At 39.5% G+C, this 22,378-nt stretch overlaps 1 protein-coding gene across 2 annotated transcripts in view; it reads left to right on the top strand.

Moving 5' to 3' along the window:
* Nucleotides 1–22,378, top strand: part of TAB3 (TGF-beta activated kinase 1 (MAP3K7) binding protein 3) — a 44,549-nt gene that overhangs the window by 17,492 nt on the left and 4,679 nt on the right. Inside the window, exons 2-6 of one of the 2 annotated variants that reach the window (XR_004238526.1) lie at nt 8,421–8,609; nt 11,577–13,029; nt 16,085–16,256; nt 18,543–18,636; nt 20,216–20,299. Coding sequence is in view for 1 of the 2 variants with exons in the window: in XM_032100876.1 (XP_031956767.1) it covers nt 8,508–8,609; nt 11,577–13,029; nt 16,085–16,245; nt 18,543–18,636; nt 20,216–20,299 (1,894 nt within the window). In the remaining variant the exon portion in view is untranslated. The remainder of the gene's footprint in view (nt 1–8,420; nt 8,610–11,576; nt 13,030–16,084; nt 16,257–18,542; nt 18,637–20,215; nt 20,300–22,378) is intronic. The other variant, XM_032100876.1, reaches the window with a different exon arrangement.

Genomic DNA, 22,378 nt, shown 5'->3' with positions numbered 1-22,378 from the left:
TCAGCTTCAGTAATTGCTAAACTTGGAAATATGAATAGCAGACTGTATGTAAAGGTGAAGAAAAAGCTGAAGTTTATGATCCATGAATTTGCAGTAGACCTCCAGTGCTTTATACTATATACTCAGTGTCACATTTTCTGGTACCCTTTCTGGCTCATTTTGATTTCAAAAATAGGATATCACTACCAAAATCTTTTTGCATCATAAAACTGCTCTTAGCAGAGCCAACACAGAAGTTGATGAATTAGGAAATCTGACAGTATACTGTTCCCTGCAGGATTTTTCCCAGCCACAGGCTTATTTCACGAATGTTCAGTCAGAAATCATAGATCATATGTCCTAAGAAAGTTCATTGTTCTCATAGCTTTGGATACAACTGTGATACTTGTGGTAACCTCAAGATTATCTGTGAGCTGTACAAACTCACTTTGCGTTTGCAACTTCTGGTTGTGCCTGGTGTTCTGCAGAGCCCTTCTGGAAGCTGGTACTCGTGGCATAGTAGCATCATTCCTGAACTATCCCCTTACCTTGGAAGCTTTCTCTTTTGTAACTTCTCTCTGTAGTGAGAGCTGCTTCTATGTGCTCATTGGAGTGAGAGAACCATCAATTCCTTTGAAGTATTTACTGCTACCCTCTCAGTGTATGAGAGACTTAGAGGAAAGATTAAGGGAGACTTACCAGGGTCTGTCATGACAGGATGAGGGGCAATGGTTTTAAACTGAAAGACAGTAGTTTTAGATTGGACATAAGGAAGAAATTTCTGATGATGCGGGTGGGGAGGCACTGGAACAGTCTGCTCAGACAAGTGATGCCCCATCGTTAGCAGTGTGAGGCTGGACGGGGCTTTGAGCAACCTGGTCTAGCACCTCCTCAGCAGGGCTTTGGAAATGGAGTGATCTTTGAAGGTCCTGTCCGACCCAGACCATGCTGTGACTTACTTGGTAGAAGAATTACTGGCCAAGAACCTCTTAGCTACTTGCTAAAATGGGTATCATTGTTCCAGTTAAGTGGTTTTCTCATTATCATTCAGTTTTTACTATTTCCTGGTGTCATGTAGGTATTAAGAGTAAATTCTTCTTTGTGGAGATTTGACTTGTATATGGGGTAGAGATGAGTTCCACCCCTTTCGCTTCCAAAGCAATGGAATAAATAATGTCTCTATATAAATGTTTCATTTGAAAAGACAAGTTTTGGGTCCCTCATTCCAAGGACATTGAGGTGCTGGAGCATGTCCAGAGAAGGGCAATGGAGGTGATGAAGGGAACACAAGTCTCCTGAGGAGCAGCTGTGGGAGCCAGGTTTAGCCTGGAAAAAAGGAGGCCTCAGGGGTGACCTTATCGCTCACTTCACCTGCCTCAGAGGAGGTTCTAGCCATGTGGGGATCTGTCCCTTCTTCCCGATAACTAGAGGTAGAACTAAGGGAAATGAACCTCAGGGGAGGTTCAGGTTGGATGTTAGGAAAAATGTCTTCACTGAAAGAGTGGTTAAACATTGGAACAGGCTGCCCAGGGAAGGGTGGAGTCACCATCCCTGGAAGTGTTCAGAAAAGGAGTAGACATGGCACTCCGTGATATGGTTTAGTGGGCAGGGTGGTATTCAGTCAGAGGTTAGACTTGATCCTGGAGGTCTTTTCCAACCTTAATGATTTTGTGATGTAGATGGAAGAGAGAAAACAGTAAAGGAGTAACACCAAACACTAGTTCATTTAGATGTTGATGGCCCATAAGGATGGCAGTGTACTTAAAGGGAGGAAAGCAAAGCAAATACTAAAGCACACAAAATACGTGCCTAAGAGGGAATAGTGGTTATTTCTAAATTTTTGTAACAACCTGTGTAATTAACATGCGCACAGGTTACAGATGAAACCTTGTTATGCTTGAGTCATGTTTCTAGGCAGTGTCGCTGTTCTGCTGAAAATGGGTTTCCCCTGTCCAGGTTTCCATTACCTTGGAGTTATATATTGGTTTTTTGTGGTAAAGACACACCACACTGTATCACAATAGTCCTCATTTATAGAATCTGTGGAAAGAGTTTCAAACATGGATAAAACTGATCACTGCTTAAGTTTAAGCTACTGGGAAAAAAAACCAAACAAGTGAAGGAATGATTTTTGTTGCTCTACACTCCTTTTTCATCCGAGACAATAATATTCTAATCATGCTGACTTTAATGATTTACTTTCCATTTCAGTACTCTGAGCTGTTCTAGGCCATCACATGACACATCTGGGTAACTGTTGTGTGGATAAATGGACAGGGATATGGAATTGTCAGGAGAGCTTGTATAACTTTACCGTAAGAGATCGGTTGGTCAACAGTGATAGCTTGTCAGCTTTATTTTTAGTTTCATTCTGCTGTATACCTCTTCATTGTGCTTCACATCACCTTCCTACCATCTAGGGGATTGTGAATCTGTTGGTCTTTTACACAAGTGAATGACTCTTCATCAGAAGACAGCTTGCCAAACCATGAAGCTGTGGTTTTACTGACATAGCCAGTCGTTCAGAGCAGTGGCAGCAGAATGCTGAGCTCAGCTTTAAACGTTGACTGCTTTTATTTTACTTTGTTGAACTTTGTAACTCAGTATGAACTGACAAAATGTCTTTAAGTTTTGGTGTGTCTTTCCTACTATGTGAAGCAATACCGTCCCAAAGCTTTGGGATGTATCACCCTGTAAATAAAGAAAACTTCTCTAACAAATGGGCATTCTGATTTCTGAGGTGGGAAAGTTGTGCCTAGCTATATAGAATCCTAAAAATTATTTTAGCTGGACTGTTGCAGGGAAAAATAACTCTTGGTTTTTGTCATAGATCATGTTTATACAGTGAGTGTGTGACTGAAGATGGTTGTGAAGAAAAATTGCTCTTGGCACTGTGACAACACTTTAGTTTCTCATATTTCTGAGATTTTGAGATCTTCCAGCTAGCAAGTCTTTATGAAGGTGTCACATTACCATAAAATCATTTGCCTGCCTTTGCTGCAAGAGCAATCCAAGATTTTAGCTGGATGGATATGAGTGTTCTGGTATTTGCAGGATGAGTTAATTTTGTTTGAATGGTTAAATAAATGTAAACTTAGTGTACAAATCTGTTCTCTTTCTTTTTAGTATTGGAATTAGTAGATTGTGATGATTTTAAGCAATTACAGCCAGTGTAATTTTCTACTGCAGGCAGGCATCTTTGAATTTAAGGTAGCAGTGGTTCTAGAGGCTGCTTAAGGATTAGAGGTGGGATTACATGATTGCATCTGCAGCCAGGTCATATGCTGGGCACGTTTACAAGGCTATAATTGATGCCTATTAAATAATAGGTATGTGTGGGATGGGATGTTAAAAACCATGTTTTTTCATAGCTAATCCTTTGTGTGAAGCAACTTGGTTTGAATTTTTATCTTCAAATGACATGGTTCTATACAAGCTTATTTACAAAAGTGTTGCTCTTCAACAGCTTTTCTTCTGTGTGTTTGCAGTCATTGTAGGAAGTACCACAATAATTACACACCTTAACATCTACTTGAGTGTTGAAATATAGAAGTGGAATTGGGATGTGATGATGCAGTAATGGCTGAAATCATATTTATTTGTTAAAACCACAGTATTAGCTAAAACCCCAAAGATACTAATACTCAGTCTAATAAAGTGCTTTCTAAATGTGTTGGCTGAGCTAATTAGTCTCTTGTCTTCTCGTGTGTTGCTGTTGGCAAGCAGTATATGGACAGTATCCTGGCCTTTGGAAACATTTAACCAATGCGTCAGCAGAGATGTAGGGGGGGTAATCATTCCGGTGATAAAGAGCTGCTGCCTGTAATCAGTTGGTCTGTCATAGTTTTCAGGAAGAGTTTTGGTAGAGGATAGTGTTAGTGTTGCATGGACAGTAAGCAAGTGACGTGGAGCTTGAAGTGCAATTTCAGTTCTGACCTGGTATCTGGTGGTACCTTTGGAGCTCAGCTGACAGGCAGCTTTCTTGCAGTGCTACAGCATGGTCTCTGTCTAACTCCAATATTGACAGGACTTGGTTAAATCCCATCCTGGTTTAGTGCTGTTTGTACAAGAACAGCTTTGGCTTTTGTTCCAAGTCTGCTTCAGGTGAAGGTGTCTTTTTGTTACGGCTTTAATGAATCAGATGACTGACGTTTGCAGAAAAGAGGGGGGTGGTGTTCTTAGTTCTATATCCCTTTCCTCTTTTTATCTTCCCATCTTCCTGTACACAGCGGTGTGATGTTCAGGGGGTATGCATTGTGCAGGAAAAGCTTGTTAAACTAGTAAGAGGTGTTTGATTTGGTTTTTAAATTGTTTTAACAGGTTGAGCTAGTACGGTTGAGTTGACTGGAGGTGAGAAGAAAGGTGGAGAAAGTTGTTCAGTTGTATGTGTGTTGTAACTACCAAGGAGGCCATGAGAGTGGTGAAGGGTGAGGAGGAGCGGCTGAGGGCACTTGGCTTGCTTAGCCTGGAGGAGACTGAGGGAAGACCACACTGCAGTTACAACTTCCTCATGAAGGGAAAAGGACGGGCAGGCACTGATCTCTGCTCTGTGGTGACAGTGACAGAACCCAAGGGAATGGCCTGAAGCTGTGTCAGGGGAGGTTTAGGTTGGGTATTAGAAAAAGGTTCTTCACCCTGAGAGTGGTTGGGCACTGGAACAGGCTCCCCAAGACAGTGGTCATAGCACCAGCCTGACAGAGCTCAAGAAGAGTTTGGACAATGCTCTCAGGCACATGACGTGATTTTTGGGGCTGTCCTATGCAGGGCAAGGAGCTGGACTTTGATATTCCTTGTGGACTCCAGTATATTTATGATTATGTAAGCTGATTTTTTATTATTGTGTTCTGCCTCTTGATTTTTTCCTCTTACACTTCAATGCCCAATTATTGTTATAAACTCTTAACAATTAACTTTAAATTGTTAAGGCCTAAGAAACTGACTTCCAGGTAGCCTGTTTTCTGGAAATTCACTCAGGAATCACTTAATTGTTCCATACATTGTAATTGTATAAGTGCACATCAGTACATAATTTTTACATTTTCCAATAGTATTTACTGACATAATTTAGTTTTCAGTTGGATCTTATTCCTGATGATTTAGGTGTCTTCATTTTAATTGATTTAGTGCTTCAAAAATGACAGTAGTAGAATAGATTTTGTTCTCTACATATTTGAACAGATCTGTGGGGAGGATCAAGACTATAGTAGTTCTGCTTTTTTATTTATTTCAGAAAAGAGGCATCCGTTGGTTGATAGAACTGTTGGTTGTTTTCTTAACTTGTAATATACACAAATGGCTTAAGGAAAAGATTAAATGTAAATATATTGTTTTCACGTACATGTCATTTGGGCATGTAAAAGGTGTGAAAAAACAGATTATTGTATTTGTTTAGGACTTGAGTCATGGTCTGCATAATCCATGAGATTCTCTGAGTGTCTCCTGAGGTTGGCTCTGTGTGTTAACACAGTGGGACCAATTCTGTGACAATATGCTGTGGTTTTGCCATTAGAACTGCTGTGTATGTAGCACTGTTAATTTATTCCATCTTCATGAGATACTTTTCATCTAGAGTTTGGGTACCCTCAAATCATTTCTGAAAGCTACAGATGAAGCCTCTTGTTTTCATTTTGACTTTGGGTTGGTGTTTGATGCATTGAACTTTCAGAAATTACAAGGCTAGTCATGTAATGCACCTCAGTATGTCCCTTAGCCTGTGAATGCTGTGGAAGAAAGTCTTTGAAGGATTGCTTTCCTAGCCTGTTGTGGCTCAGCAGGAGTTCTTGTCTAAGCATCTTAGCTGCGTAGCCTTTGCTGTAAGCCCTTGGCTCTCTGAATAACTTGCGTCTCTGCCTGCCGTGTGCTGTGGGAGCAACATGGGAAGTGGGTATTGTATTCCAGCCAGTTCATGCCTGCTTAGAGTGGAAAATGTGCAGTCAGTTGTAGACAGGTCAAGCAGAATAAGCTGAACAAAATGCTGGACAATAGGTAGGACAAAAGGCTGGGCTTGTACATAATGACAATAGTGAATTCTGTGGTATTGGCTGGGAGGGGCAAAAACCCAACAAATTTCCACAGTAGCTTAGCCATGTAATCCAAGGATTTCAGAATGATTGTGTGTTAGTTCATGCTTCTCAACAGTTATTTTGTGTTTCTCATAGACTTTTTAAGGCTATCTGTGTAACTGTTAAGGCTGAAAGCTTCAACTCCTCAAAACGAAAACTGAAATTTGTTACCCATTGTGTTTAGAAGTCTGATAAAATTCATAGTTGGCCAGTAACTGCCAGTTACTTTGTGTTATACCTCTACTCACCACACATACTTGGGAAATGTTAGAAAACAAACAAAAAAATTAGCTTCTGTTGTTTTAAAACTGTAGTAGAAAAACACTGAATGTACTGATGATGGATCTTCAGTCCACATGTTACGTTTACACAGTCACCCGTGTTACATTTAAATTTTTATTTGAAGAGAGAAGTGATGCAAAGGCTCTTGTCCGTGTAAATGAAATTCTTATCATTATTAACTTCTGTTTCAGATGCTGTAATTTCTTATTCAACAGAGGTTTTAACTACAATTTATTCTGGTAGGGTACTCTTTCATTACTGCATTTCAGCCTTTGCATCTGGGGATAAGGAGAGTTGTCTAGAAACACATAGAGCTTGATTGCTGTCAGGTTTTCTTTGAGTATTCTTGTGATGCTCTGCCTTTCAGAGTATGATGTTTGTTTGTCATTTACAAAAAAGTAAGTTTTATGAAAGATCCCCTACTGTTAGTGTAGGTAGGAATTTTCTGGTAGAAGCTGGTGGAAGCTCCATTTCCTTTTAGAATAAAGCATTACTGCAGTGGACAGAAATGAATTGTGATATACAGTGTAAGTTTATTGCGGTACTTCTTAAGTCACAGCAATATAATTCACATATTTCACTGTTCTTTAAACTTGGCTCATTTATCTTGAAAAACTGTGTGATGTGGCAGGTGTCATAGTGGATACTGGAGATGGGACAGAGAGGGACCCTTTCTGTGAGGACACGTGGTGTTCAGTGAATGCTGATGGCAGCTGAGAGCTGTCCACATACACAGCCAGCAGATCGTGGACTGGACTTGCTTGACTCCTGCTTTTTTACTCCTAAAACTTTTACCAAGTTTGTTTTTTTTTTTTTTTTTTACCCTAAACCTGACACTTTCCTTTCTTTGAAGATATATATTCTGTTTTCTTGCTTATGAAAACAAGGAGACTTTCAGAGGAAAGATATAGGAAACTGTTGGAATACTGCCTAGAGGTATGTGTGCATTTGCTGGTCTGTTGTGCTGCTGGAGACTGCCGCTGGAGGTTGAGCTGATAAATGAAAGGCTGACTGGAACACCTGTGCCACGTGCCACCTGCAGATGCACTGAGGTTGAGATAAGCACGATTTAAACTTGGGTCTTTGGGTAGCTAATACATTATTAAACACCAGCTCTGCTGGTATCTGATTTTCGTTTCCTTTTTGAACAAAGCAGTGCATTCTCTGCAGTTAAGAATTCCACTGAGCAGTATTGTTGGAAAGGCTTTTGAAGTTTAGCAGTGATAGATGTGTAACAGGAGCTGTGTCATGCACCACCTCATGCAAAGTTTTTGTGAATCTTTGCCTAGACATCAGCTGCCTTTTGGTTACTGCTGTGATCTTGAGCCACAAGCGAAAAAAGCATTTGTTGACTGAGACTATATTTACCTTCCAGTAGCCCTTGGATACTGAAGTTCAGATAGAATCTTTTTGTTGTTGGATACAAGAATTTTGAAATGGAAAGTGTAGGGGGTTTTGTTTGGTTTTTGTCACTCATCATGTTAGTATGAATGTAATAGTTACTTTACAAAAATTTTACGTAGGTGATTATCTAATCCTGAAAAGGACTCTTTAAATTCTGTTTAATTCTTGTTCAGTTTCAGAAAAAATGCTTCAGGCTGCTTGGATTTGTAGTGATGTAAAGACAAAAGAGTTTGAGCTCTATTAATAGATGAGTATTTTTGGATAATTATGCTACTTAGTTTTCCAGACTGTTATTTCTAGTGTGTTGTAAATTAGACATCTATATTTTGTGATAGCTTCAACCTTTTCTGCAAACTGTGCAGAATTTCACTGGGAGTAAATATATAACAGTTCCATTTTACTCAGGTCAGACTAATTAAAGTTATGCCTACATGGTGGCACAGTGGGACTGAGTAAAGACCTGAACTAGCACATTCTAGTGCTATATAGACATACCTGTGATATGTTAAGTGTTTCAATGTCACTATTTGAGACATTATTCTCACCCTTGTGTTTAAGCTATTGTCTCTCTTGATAGCTAAAATGCATTAGATCTTGAATGCTAAAATGCATTATGGTAGTTTTTCTACACAAGCAGTTTAGGAAGGATGAAAAGGTGTGATGGCTTAAAAGATTGTATTTTCTTTCTTACAGAAAATGCCAGAAGCCTCAGAAGACCACAATCATTGGAAGGTCTGTTGACTTCCGTTTTCTGGTAATCTGGAACATCATCCATCTGGCATGGCGCAGGGCAGCCAACAGCTTGACGTGCAGGTACTCCACGATCTCCGGCAGCGTTTCCCTGAGATACCTGAAGGGGTGGTATCTCAGTGCATGCTTCAGGTATGGTAAAGAGTCTGTGTATTTTATTTTGGTATGAAATGTGTGTTTACTATGAGTATCCTTTTTAGTAGTACGCTTGGAGCATATATTTTTTTTCTCCTGGTTATATTTTAAAAGGTTGGAGGACTCCACTACTTGCATTTCTGTCTTGTCTTTTAGGTGTAAAAATTTTGTCATTCTTCACTTAGGTTTGTGGGGTTTTTTTGCATTGATGTTTTTTCGTTGTCTGTGTGACCTGTGACTGTATGCATTTGGGGAATAAAGAAAGTGGCTAATGGGATGTTAATTGGTGATGGCCACATAAATAACATACATATACTGGAGGAGGTTTTAATAAACAGTCACTCATCCTTCCAAGATAAGGAGCTGGACTTAGCTAGGAATCTGATAGTTTTCCCTCTTCATGGTGTCTTTTTCCCATGGCTCTCCAGAGGTTTAGTTTCACTTCTCTCTTTTTAGGTCAAGTGGTGGTTCTTCTCCCTGCACTCCTTTTCCTTTCCATTTCATCCTTCCACCTTCATCTAAAATCAGAAATTGGAAGTGATAATAAATTACCACATGTAATAAGTAGTGGTCATCTGGGAATATCTTCAGTGTAATGGGAAGATTCAGGAATGGAATAGAAACATGCAAGATCTGGTTTGGCTTTGGTGGCCATGGCTGAAGTTGGAAAGCTGTATTTGCATCCTGCCTGTCCCTGGTAGATGAGTAGGTTTACTTAGAACAGGGGTTGTAATTTTTGCATTTTGTCTTCTAAACCATATAAATAAAAATTAATTGCTTCCACAAAATGTAAAGCAGGGGAAGCCCTTCAGTTTAAAGCTTTATTTGTCCTGGCAGTCTCTCTTCTGTACTGTTAAGTACATGATCCTTTTGATGAACTGTGTTTGTCATAGACATTTTTAAACCAATAAAATTAAAGAACCCCTAATGCTGCAGAAGCATATGGTGTTCTGTGTCTATAATATGGCATTCTGGGTAGCTAGTTAACTTTGCACAGCAAATACTTGTTATGTTTTTAAGTATAGATTTTGTTACCAAACCCACTTTATATTTAAAGATGTGTGAGCTGGTTTCCAATAACCATTTGCAATAAATGCTCTAGATTTAAATCAGTTTTGAGTTTTAGGCCTGTCAAAAATTGCGGGTCCTTTGAAATGACAAATATATTCCATACCCTGATAAAATCAACTCGGAGCCTGTCCTATCTACATTCTCTTTACCTGCACCCTGACCAAGTGACCTAAGGAAGCTGAAGGCTCTGTTCATGAAATTCTGTTTAGATGGCCAGTGGCTGATGGTAGTGGTTCACATTTTTGAGACTCTTGTTTTGGCATTGTGGTGCTGGTTGTTATTACAAGGTCTGGTTTCCACATATTCTAGTCTTAATTTTTTAGTGATATGTCTGGATATTCCCACTGACAATTGAGGTCTAGAAGGAGAGCTCAGCATGAAGGGAGGTTGTCAGGGAGAAGTTATCTGTAGAGTGAGAGCTGTTCCTATTTAAGTGCTGGACTCTTCTGTCATGTTCAGTAGTAAGTCTTCAAATAAGATGCTGAATATGTGTGTTCATCTGATAGTGAAATCATATGAAATTTTGGGAAAGTCATCTTCACTCTGGTATTAAGACTGACTAGGTCCATGAGAAAAGAAACGTAACATGACTGTTCAGCCAGTGGATAAGCTGTTGAAAATTGTATTGCAAGGCAATATGTGTATTAATATGCATACAAGTTTATATATTGATAGTGTTTAAAATAGAAGTGCAGCCATTATTAATGTATATTCCTTAGAATGGTAATTTTAGCACACTGAGGAAAGCAGGGGTGTATGTTTATATATAAATACGTACACACTTGCTGTGGAGGGAGGTGCTCTCTGTCACAGAAGGTACCTTGGGTCATGTGTAACAAAGTTAGGGTGCTAAGAGCCAGATTTAGTTGAACTTAAAGTGAAATTTGTTTTCTTTAGCTACTATTACAATTAAAATCTGAACCACAGCTGAGGCAGGCTGTTACATGATAAAGTGGGGAGAAAAGAAGTCCACCATCTGGAATGCTTTCTAGTGATTTTACTTGTTTGGAAAAGCTATCATTTGTGTTGTTCTTTTAACGGATTACATTAAGCTAAAATGAGTGGAGAGGGCAAGAAGGGAAAAGGAATTCTCTGTTATATTTCTCATTTGATTAATAATTTATTGTCTGTATAGTTTCAACTGCTAGCACCACAGAACAAGTCTGTATAGTTTCAACTGCTAGCACCACAGAACAAATCAAACATTTAAAAGGGTTATTTGGTTTTTCACTGATGTATTGAATAAACCTTTTTTAGCCTTAAGCTTGAAATTCTTAAAGGCAGTTTAAATTTTGTTGGAGTTGTAATGTTCTTTGCAGAATCACCAGTACTTCTTCAAGCAGTACTTTGACTTCATTGTTGAGGTATTAAATACTGTTCTACCAATAAAAGCTGGTTTAAAATGTTGAGTTTTTAAACTTCCAGGTGAAAGAAATACTCAGATAAACAGTAAACTGAAAGTGAAAACAGTAGACACTCAGATAAACATTAAAATAATATCTGCATTTTTATTTTGCTTTTCCAGAGTTTGCATTTTTGATCTAGTTTAATTTGATTTGTATTGTTACTAGAAGTAGTTAATTTTACAGACCTGTTCCTTGAAGAACCCGCAAAGAGTTGTAACTGTTGCTTTCCTAAAACTGGACTGGTTTTTTTTAATATGTCATAATGTAACTAGTGTTACCAGAGCATTTTTCCAGATGCCATGTGAGCTATGTTTTACTTGCATACCATGTAGCAAATATCTTCATTTCACAATAACCTGTGTGTGAAACGTTACCCGTAGTTGTGTCCAGGCTGGACCTGGTTGTGGCCTCAGCTGAATGCTGAACATGGAGTGGTGACTCTTTCCTGTGCTCTGTGACAGTAATAGGTGTCTGTTCTTGCTCCTAGAACAACAACAACCTTGATGCCTGTTGTCGAGCCCTTGCGCAGGAGAGCAACAAGTATTTGTATATGGAGTACCACAGCCCTGATGACACCAGAATGAATAGAAATAGCCTTTTGCACATTAATCTGGGTATTCATCCTCATACCAGCTATCAAGCGGGGGATGGAGCTCAACTTAATGGTGGTCGTACACTGGTACACAGCTCAAGCGATGGACACATTGACCCGCAGCGCACGGCAGGTAAACAGCTGATTTGCTTAGTTCAAGAACCACATTCTGCTCCCGCCGTTGTGGCAGCTTCTCCTAGTTACAATCCATTTTTCATGAATGACCAGAATAGAAATGCAGCTACTCCTCCTCCACAGCCACCTCCACAGCCATCTTCCATACAACCAGGAATGAACACGTCTGCTATGCAAGGCCCTCCTCCCACGTATATGCACATACCTCGGTACAGTACAAATCCCATTACTGTTACAGTATCACAAAACCTCCCCTCTGGACAGAGTGTACCCAGAGCTCTACAAATTCTTCCACAGATTCCAAGCAATCTTTATGGGACTCCTGGCTCTATTTATATTAGACAAACATCTCAAAGTTCTTCAGGACGACAGACTCCTCAGAATACGCAGTGGCATTCATCGCCACAGGGCCCAGTTCCACATTATACTCCTCGTCCTCTACCTGTATATCCACATCAACAGAACTACCAACCTTCTCAGTATTCTCCAAAACAACCCCAGATCCCTCAGTCGGCTTTTCGATCACCACCGGCATCCCAGTGTCCCTCTCCCTTTGGCTCTCCTCAACACCAAGTTCAACCTCCTCAGCTGAGTCATCAGAGTTCACATGTTTTCATGCCTCCTAGCCCTTCCACTGTCCCACCCCATCCATATCAGCAAGCATCCCAGACTTTTCAAAAGCAAGGTGGTCACTCTGTATCATACCTTCCTCCTTTTGCTGGACCTAGTTTATCCAAAGGTTCCATGAATAAAATAGAAATTACAGTTGAGCCACCGCAAAGACCTGGGACTGCAATGAACAGAAGCCCTTCACCAATAAGTAATCAACCATCTCAGCGAAACCAGCACCCGCTGTATGCGCCCACTACTCCTCCTTCAAGCTCTCCATCCAGAGGTATGTCAGGACAACCCAAACCTCCATTTAGTGTTAATCCAGTATATATTACCTACACTCAACCAACTGGACCTGCAGGTGCACCAACACAGTCTCCTCGGGTAATGGTATCTCAGCCAAACCCAACCATTTTTAAAATCACAGTAGGTCGAGCACCGACTGAGAATCTTTTAAATTTAGTGGACCAAGAAGAGCGTTCTGCAGCACCAGAACCTATTCAGCCTATTTCTGTAATCCCAGGATCTGGAGGAGAAAAAGGAAGCCATAAGTATCAGAGAAGTTCTAGTTCTGGATCAGACGACTATGCTTACACTCAAGGTAAATGTTTCACCCTGCAAATTGTGGCATTGTAAAATGCATTTTCAGCTTGATTTTGCTACTTAGTGAGAATTTTTGAACCTGTACAGAGAAAAATAGACACTGTGTCAAAAATCAGAGTTTTTTTCTGATTTTTTTAAATACTGCCAAATTTCAGTCTAATACATAAAGAATTTCTAAGGGTCTTAACGTTGCTGTGGTTTTGATGTTAGGGGACTTTCTTAAAACACTGCAGTTAACAATGATAAGTAGTTTATTCATATGCTGTGTGTCAGTTTTGTGAATTCTGCATTGAAGAACCGAGTCATAAATTTACATGTGGATTTTTATAATTTTTTGTATTTGTTCCATATTCAAGTGTTCTAGAACACCTGAAGTACTGGCTTCTGTATTTGGTTTAGATTGAAGAATATTAAATGAAATAGGAGAGAGAGATAAGAATGCAGCTAAAAAAACTTTGTCAATACAAATATTTTTTTGAAAGGTAATAAAATAATACTTTGAAGAACTTAAAAGTTCACTTCTTCTACTTGAAATTTTCAAAGAGGAAGAAGAGATTGGCAGACAAATTTTAGGATATGTGTTCTGCTGCACAGGGATAAAACATAGTTTTAATGCCATATATAAATGAAGAATTCAGTAATTCAGTAAAGAAAAAAAGGGGAATTAAACCATAAGCTGAAAACTACTTTTCTTGGAGTCATCTGCTGTATAGATTTGTAATATTTAAAATTGAGCAAGCGAATCAATCTGCAAGCATTCAAACCAGTCATTTGGGTAATGACAGAATAATAACCTGCATCAGATATTTTCTGGATTTGTGCTTGGAAAAAAGAGTCTATCCCTCTGTTGTTCCTTCTAGCCTTTTTTTTACTTCAGTGAGCTGAAGTGAGACCTTATAGTGCTGCCCTGTAGTTATGCCTTTTGAGCTTTTCTAACTCATCAACAAAGCTGTTTTGTACATGGTAGACCCAATTAGAAAGTCTCTAGACCCAGTTCTTTAGTAAGAATTAGTGCCAGTAGGTCTGTGACTCTGAGGCCTTGTGCTTTATTTGGTAGTGTTACTATTACAGCTTCAGTGAAGGTTGTCATTTATGTCAGAAAAATACAAGTAGCTTCGCATAGCTGTGAAAAACATATTCTGAAACGTAAAACCTGGTTTTGCCTTTGTGTCTTCCACCAGATTTGTGTATCTGAAAAGCAAACCAAGTAAAATAATGAGTATATGCTTTTTGGGGTGTTTGCATTGGTGGCAATACCTACCTACCAGAGCTTTTTTTTATTGCTGCACTCTGAACTCTTGATAGAAATAAATTATAGAAGAAGAAACACTTTACTACCACAAAGGAGTCCTAGAAAAGAGTATATTTAACAGCTTAACAGGGAACAAGTTTATTTAATTTTCTCTTGAATGTGAACCATTGTAAAAAGCGTTACCAGAAATTCATCCTGGTGTCTGTACTTTGACTGCTTCTTTGTAATATGAGTCACGTTTGATGAGTTGTACTAGAGTATAATGTGAAGCTATGAAATGTAGTCACACCGTGTTAAGTTGGAGGAATCACACAAAGACAAGGTTTGGTAACAGTAGTGGAAAATTATTCAGTCTGGTATTGTACATTTTTTCTTAATTCTGCTTGCATGACTTATGCTACTTGAAAAAGTAGAGAACAGTTCTGTTCAATAATTCTGGTGCCAGAAGTATAAAAACACTTGGTGTTACTCTTTGCTAGGTTTTTGGGTGTTTGTTCTTTGGTTGTGAATTGGTGAATCCATACAAAATCCAAATTACAGTGCTACATTTTTGTGTGGAATGCTGATATCTGCTTCTAACAGGTTGGGTTGTTCTTAAGCTTTTGCAGTAAGTTGTCATGTTGCTGCTTATTTTTCTAACTCCTTTTAGCTCATATGTGAATATTCTTGTGTGTTACGTGCTTTTCCTTTGCCTTTGTTGGATGGGCTGAAGAAAAGGGCAAGTGCTGACTGGGGCTTTTCATGAAGTAGCTTTTGGCAGGTTCTGCAGCGTCCTTATTTTAAACAGTTTGCTGGAACATTGTTATATGAGCAGCATGTTTGTCTGAATACCCACATCAAATGTCTTATTTTTCTCTGTTCTAGCAGACTTCAATCACGTAAAACCAGCCTCATCAGAAAGGATTAAGCATCGCATTAACTTGGCCAGCTTTGCATCATGATGAAATACTGAGAAATGCTCTTCTTTAGGAAACTGAATATTATCTTCTAGCTAGTCAAAATTCTTTTCTTTGGTTCTCTGGGAGCCCAACATCAGCTTGTGACTGAGAGTCATAAATTTCAGTACCATGATGAAAATGAGGGAATGGCAAGCAGCAGAGAGAGGTTGGAGAAATCAATCTGTCGTAGAATTAGGAGTCTGAAGCACCTGAGCTGGCTCAACTTCTTATTTTCTGGGTTCTGTAGTAATTTTGTTAAAGCTCTATAGTATTTCCTTTGAACCCTGGGGAACTTACAGTATTGAGGATTACAGTATTCCCTAAAAAGCCAAGACTACTTAAGAGTTATACCACAGTTTGTAATAGCAGTGAAAAAAAACCAATTCAGGACTGACATTTGGCTAATGTCTCAAGGCTGGTGTGTCAGCTGCTGTTGAGCAGCAGGTATGAAGTGTGTGTTACCATCTGATCTTACCTCTGGTTTTTGTGTTGGTTTTTTTTTTTTTGTCAGTAGAGTATTAGTATAACTAGGTTGCTGTTTCATCCTGAGAAGTTGTCTCCTTGTACAGGTGCCTTTGTATTTTTGAGACGAGAAAGACCAAATGCAAAAAAAGAAGCTTTGACCAAAATGGTAATAACAACTTCAAGTTACTGTCTAAAATGTGTTTTTATTCTGGAAGAACTTTTTTCTAAATTGTAGTTCATTTGGCATGAAAGCATCTTCCCACTGATACTTGGCTGCATGTCTACAATCACTTTTTTTTTTTCCAGAAAGGTCACTCGTGAATCTTAAGCATAACTTAAGAATTCAGTGTTCCAGGTTTTTATGTGCTAGTAACTATTTCTTCTGTGTAAAACATTAGCCTTGCTGTTACATCAGCGAGCAAGGATGGAGAGATTAGCAAAGGAACTGAAGCTTGAGAAAGAAGAGCTCGAACGCCTGAAAACCGAAGTCAATGGTATGGAGCATGATCTGATGCAGAGGCGGCTTCGAAGAGTCAGCTGTACAACTGCAATTCCAACAGTAAGCAATTTGTTAGTATTTTAATTCAACATACACATTTATTTTTTGTGTTTTAATGAAACTAAAGTACTGTTCAAAAAATACTTTTGAGTATAAAATCTTCAATCTTTGGAGATGATTTAAGTACTTGATTTGTCATAAGGTAGTTGAACCAGATGTGTCCAGTTTTCTTAAGTGTTCCCAACAAAACTTCAGAAAGTTGTATGCATGTGCTCTTGTGGACCACAGAACTGAATATAGTTGCTTTCATAACAACCAATAAAAGTATGCCCAAGTCTATTCAATAAGCCTAAGCCATATAGAGCTTGGTGGTCATGCAGGAAGGTTTAACTTTTATTTTTAAAACAGTATTTTGTTGTTTGAGTAGTTGCTTCTCATAGACAGTATTTTCTCGTTTGGTATGTGCAGGATGTGCCAAATAACTTTTCACTGGCAGTGTTGCCTGAAAAAGTTGGAACTCTCCTATTTTCCTTGTTGATTCTTCTTATCTCTGTGACTTCCACCTGCAAGTGACTCTAGCTCAAATGTGTGTGGCTCTGATAAGGGAATGCATCTGGCTGAGAAGCAGCTTCCACTGTGTGCAGTTGTTAAGCAAATCAGCTCAGACTTACTGGCTGTGTTGACACAAACAGTGCACACAGGTGTAGGCTGGAAGGCACAGAAGGGCTGTTGGCTGCTTAACTACAGGGCAGCATTTGGCAAGGATGTACCTGGGAGAAGTGCAGAGGCGCTGAGTGTGCCAGGATGAGGTTAGGAAAGCCAGAGACCAACTGGAGTTGAATCTGGCACAGGATTTCAAAGACCAAAAGAAAGGCTTCTGTAGCTACCTAGGTGACAGCAGGAAGACCAGTGAAAATGTGGGCTCATGGATGAGCAAGATGGGAGAACTGGTTATGTAGGACATGGAAAAGGCTTCAGATACTGAATAAACTTGGCACAGTCTTTAAGGAATCCCAGGTCTCAGAGACCCTGGGAAAAGTGTGAAGCAAGGAAGGTATTCTCTTCCCTTAGTGGAAGAGAATCAGGTCAAGGAATGCTTAAGCAAAGCAGTCGTACACGAGGTCATAATCCTGGATGAGATGCACCTATGACTGCTAAGGGAGCTGGCAGGTGTCATTGCAAGGCCACTCCAGATAATCTTGAGTTGATTAATGGTGTTTGGGAAAGTGCCCAAAGACTAGAGGAGAGCAAATGTAACTGCTGTCTTCAAGAAGGGGAGGACCCAGGGAGCTACAGGCTGGTCAGCCTCACCTTGATCCTTGGGAAAGTGATTTGAGCAACTAATGCTGGTGCCTATTTCCAGGCACATGAAGGACAAGAAAGTGATCCGTAGTAGTCACATAGAATCACCAAGGGGAAGCCAAGCTTGACTGATTTGGTAAACTTCTAGGATGCAAAGTCTGTCCTGGTAACCTAGATAGACAGTGGTTATTGTCTGTCTAGACTTTGGCAAGGCTTTCAACATTGTCTCGTGTAAGATCTTTATAGAGAAGCTGATGAAGTATGGGCTGGATTAGCACTTAAGTTCATTGGAAACTGGATGAACAGCCAGGTCAAAAGTGTGGCAATCAGTGGCACAAAGTCTGGTTGGAGGCTTGGCAGAGCAGTTGGACCAGATGACCTCCAGAGGTCTCTTGCGACCTCAAATGTTCTGTAATTTTGTGACTGTGATGCTGCAATGTATCCTGGAATAAAACGTTAGTGATTGATGCTGCTAGCATTAAGAAAGCTTTGCATTCCAGTAACTTAGGGTTTCTTAATGATATGCAAATATATGCACTTAAATAACTGATTAGTCTGTTAATAATTACAATCTTTCATCATTGAATAATTTAAATATACTGGGCTAGAAGGTTTGGCTTCTTGGAGCTTCTTGGGTTGATGCAAATGAATAAAGCTTTTGACCTCATTCAGTTATAATTGAGTAATAGTTAATGTGGGCTACAGCTTGTATTCTATTTTCTGATCATCTTGATGCAAGGTAGCATCAGCAAGTCATCCATTTATACAGAATTTAGTGATGTGTGTGGTTTTATAAACTTGAGTTCAGCAACGTCATACTAACGAATTCTAGTATTAAGTAATTTGTCTGTTTGTTTTACTCATTACATGCCAATAGAAGAATGTTTTTTTGAGGGCAAATGAGTTAGGGGTAATGGGCCAGTTTGGCTTCTTTCAGTGCCCTGTCTATATTCAGTTTTTAATAAAGCTGTTAACAAAGATATAGCAATGTTATTTCTCTTTGAAATAAGATGCTGACTTTCCCACAATTACTATTTTGGGATGTTTCTTTCTAGCCTGAGGAAATGACCAGATTGAGAAGCCTCAACAGACAACTCCAGATAAATGTTGACTGTACACTGAAAGAAGTTGATCTCCTTCAATCTAGAGGTATTGAACTGATACTTTTTAAAAAACATCATTTGAATATGGACACAAATGTTAATCTGCTGGAGGGTAGGAGAGCTCTGCAGAGGTGTCTGGACAGATTGGATCAATGGGATGAGGTCAACTGTATGAGGTTCAACAAGACAAAGTGCTGGGTCCTGCACTTGGGTCACAACAACCCCAGGCAGAGCTGCAGGCTGGGGAAGAGTGGCTGGAAAGGTGCCTGGAGCAAAAGGGCCTGTGGGTGCTGGTCAACAGCAGCTGAACATGAGCCAGCTGTGCCCAGGGGTCCAAGAAGGCCAATGGCACCTGGCCTGGATCAGCAGTAGTGTGGCAGCAGGACCAGGGCAGTGATTGCCGCCCTGTGCTCGGCACTGGTGAGGCCACACCTCAAATCCTGTGTCCAGTTTTGGGCCGCTCACTACAAGAAAGGCATTGAGGGGCAGGAGTGAGTCCAGAGAAGGGCAATGGAGCTGGGGAAGGGTCTGGAGCACAAGTGTGATGAGGAGCAGCTGAGGGAGCTGAGGGTGTTCAGCCTGAAGAAAAGGAGGCTCAGGGGGACCTTATTGCTCTTTACAGTAATATGAAAGGAGGCTGTGGCAAGGTGGAGTCTCTTCTCCCAGGTAACAAGTGACAGATGAGAGAAACCAGCCTCAAGTTGCACCAGGGCAGGTTTAGATTGGATATTAGGGAAAATGTCTTCAGGGCAAGAGTTGTCAAGCATTCGAACAGGCTACCTAGGGAAGTGGTGGAGTTGCCATCCCTGGAGGTATTTAAAAAACCTGCAGATGTGGCAGCTGGGAACATGGGTTAGTGATTGACTTGGCAGTGCTGGGATAGTGGTTGGACTCAATGATTTTGGAAGTCTTTTCTAACCTAAATGATCCTATGATTCTAATATGGCATGTGCTTAAATGTGAATATTTGGAGTTTTTAGAGTTCAGTTTATATTAGCAATGACAACTTACCTTTAAAAGGTGAGGTTTTTTCAGTTGCAACCTAATAAGCTTGACTTGCTAATACTTTTGTTGGCCAAGTTAAATTCCAGTAGCAAGAAAGTGGTGACATAAAATGACTTTATCAAGAGCATATTAAAAAACCCCTATGCCTTTGTAAAGATCCTTTACTTAAAATTTTAATTTTTTGCTGGCAAAGGCTGTGGCCAAGTAATACAGAACTGAAGTATGAGTTGCAACCAGGAGGCTGGCAAACAAAAAATCTACTAGGGTCTTTAAAAATCTTTTTTGCGACAGAAACTTGTCTTAAATGGAAACAAACAGATTAGGATATCCACAGTCCTTTTTTATCAATGAAGTATCCTGTAGGAAGACATACGTTTCACATGTTTTCAAAGCAATACAAAATGTTCACTGGAGTTGATTTTTCAATATGGGGTTGTCTGGCTGAAAATTACTGTGATTGACAGAAAACTAAAAATATGTGACAAAACTTGTGAAAAAGCTAAGATACAGTGTCATAATAAAAAGATGTATAAAATAAGAAGCTTCTTGATGTTCATATCACTGGCATAGGCATTTAAATAACCTTCAAGTTACACTTTCTTTCCTTTCTTTTCGGACAGGAAACTTTGATCCGAAAGCCGCATGTAACTTCTATGATAACATAGAGCCTGGTCCTGTTGTGCCACCAAAGCCATATAAAAAAGGTAGGTCAACAAACAGGTATCATCACCTAATCTGCATTGAGTGAGGTTTTTTTTCTTTTTTAAAAAGTCCCTGTGGTGACAGGAAGCAACTCTACTTATTTAACTTTTCTCTCCATATAATTCAAACCAGAACACTTTTATCTAAGTGCAGTAATCCTAGCTACAGCTTGTTTTCCTCAGGCAGATTGTTGCAGATGAATGTTCTGTTAATACCACCTTGATTATAAGTAGTTATTCCCTATTAGAAAAAGAGCTGAAATAGCCAATGTGGAATGCTATGCTCTGATACAGAAAAACCAGCTGTCTTTTCCTGAAAATGGTATGTGTGATAAGATTTATAATATTGTGTCTCCTCTTGCTGTAACTAGCATGTACTGCACTTGTTAGTAAAAAAGAAGTAGCTCTTCTGAATCAGTAATCATACAGTCTCCCTGACACTCCATTTGTAAATAAATTCTGGTTGCTGATAAGCACTCCACAAAGGTTTCTGTAGGTGAATTTTGAATTCATATCAGGAAATTTTTCCCCTCTTTTGAAGCAAGTATCTTACTCCTCAATGTAATAAAAGTATTACTGTGTGGAAGTTTAAAAGAAAGGGAAAGCCCTGCTGCTTGTGGCTCAAAGAAAAGGTAGTACTGGGAGGAGTTCCCTGCATTAGGTAGCAGGGAGCATCAAGTGAGCCGTGGTGTGAAGGCAGCTGCCTGGGGTCACATTAAATTGCAGTGATCATCTGGTTGATTTAAGGACCTGTTGCTTTGTGATGCTTGAAGACATTCTCTTAATTACACTATCGTATTTGATTTATTATTTCAAAGCAAAATAATGTGCAAAACTGGCATGAAATAAGTTATTTTATTTAGTGGTTAGGAAGATAGTGCCTTGTACAACCAGCTTCCAGGTTTTGTCTGCCAGCTTATTAGAGATCGGTTCTAGGGCCGCTGTACTGTATTCAGAGCTTGGATTTTTACATGGAGACATCGGGTTTTGTTTTTTTCTTAAATAATAAATACTGTTTAATATTCAGCTGTTGAAAGTGTGGGCAGACAGACGAGGTGGGCAGACAAGGGTGTGCTCTATGCTGCCATCTGGCCAGTCAATGGAACGCAGTCAAGTGCCCACACTGCCCGGCTTACGAGGAATTTGTTGAGGTCAAGCACTGCTAATGTGACTGTGCAGCTTCTGGGCTGTTTTGTGTTTGCATCTAAGTGTTTGCATCTAAGCAAAGAGGTTACTTTTATTTCCTTTGTTTGTCTCTGAAGATTTAAGTACTGTTTGCACTAAGGTTGTCATCAGCAGTCTGCTGCATTTCTTAGCAGGTGGGGCAGCAACTGCAAATTACTTTGTGTGCAGTTAGAAATTGCAGGCCTTTGTTAGACATAAGTTCACAGATGTTTAGCAGCTGGGTATCTTAGCCATGCCTTCTAGGTATGCGTTAATGTTAATAAATATTAACATTTTGTAACATGCTGTGTTCCCACATCCTGGGAGTATTCCTTACTTATAGTAGATAACCTGAGATCTTGAGGTGGTGTCAGGAGACATGGAAAGCTAAGTGTTTCTGTGGGTTAAGACCTAATATGTGATTTGCATACATACTGGTTTTATGAATGAAAACAGACTTAAATGCTGCTTCATATACATACATCCCTGCTTCAAAGGCATGAGGAAGAATTGTCTTGTTTTGAAATAGGCCTGTCATTTTATTTTTAGATTGTATTCTTTTTCAGCCTGAATAAATGCTAGAAAAATGTCTTTTGTCAGACTGTTTGAAGGAACTAAGTTAGAAGTAGTTTTCCCCTTCAGGTAAAGCAAGGTTATTGTAGTTTAAAACTTGGAAATAGACTACTGTGTGTAAACCAGTGAAGTCTTTCCTTAACAGGATGGTGCTGCAATGCCAGTAACAAACTTGTATGTTTTAAGCTGTTAAACCTTTAGCAGGATCAGTGACCTAACAGTGGTGAGTGCTCTTCTTGGTTTTAAGGTGTTATGGTTAAGTGACTCTTCACAGAAATGAAACACTTTAAATATTCAGATTTCACAAACTGAATTAGAAGTGCCTTAGTAAAAGATTTCCATGTT

The sequence above is a fragment of the Corvus moneduloides genome, chromosome 2 (genome assembly GCF_009650955.1).
Source record: "Corvus moneduloides isolate bCorMon1 chromosome 2, bCorMon1.pri, whole genome shotgun sequence".
NCBI classification, from domain to species: Eukaryota; Metazoa; Chordata; class Aves; order Passeriformes; family Corvidae; genus Corvus; species Corvus moneduloides.
Note: the sequence above shows the minus strand (reverse complement) of the source record. Positions and strands in the feature narration are given on the sequence as shown.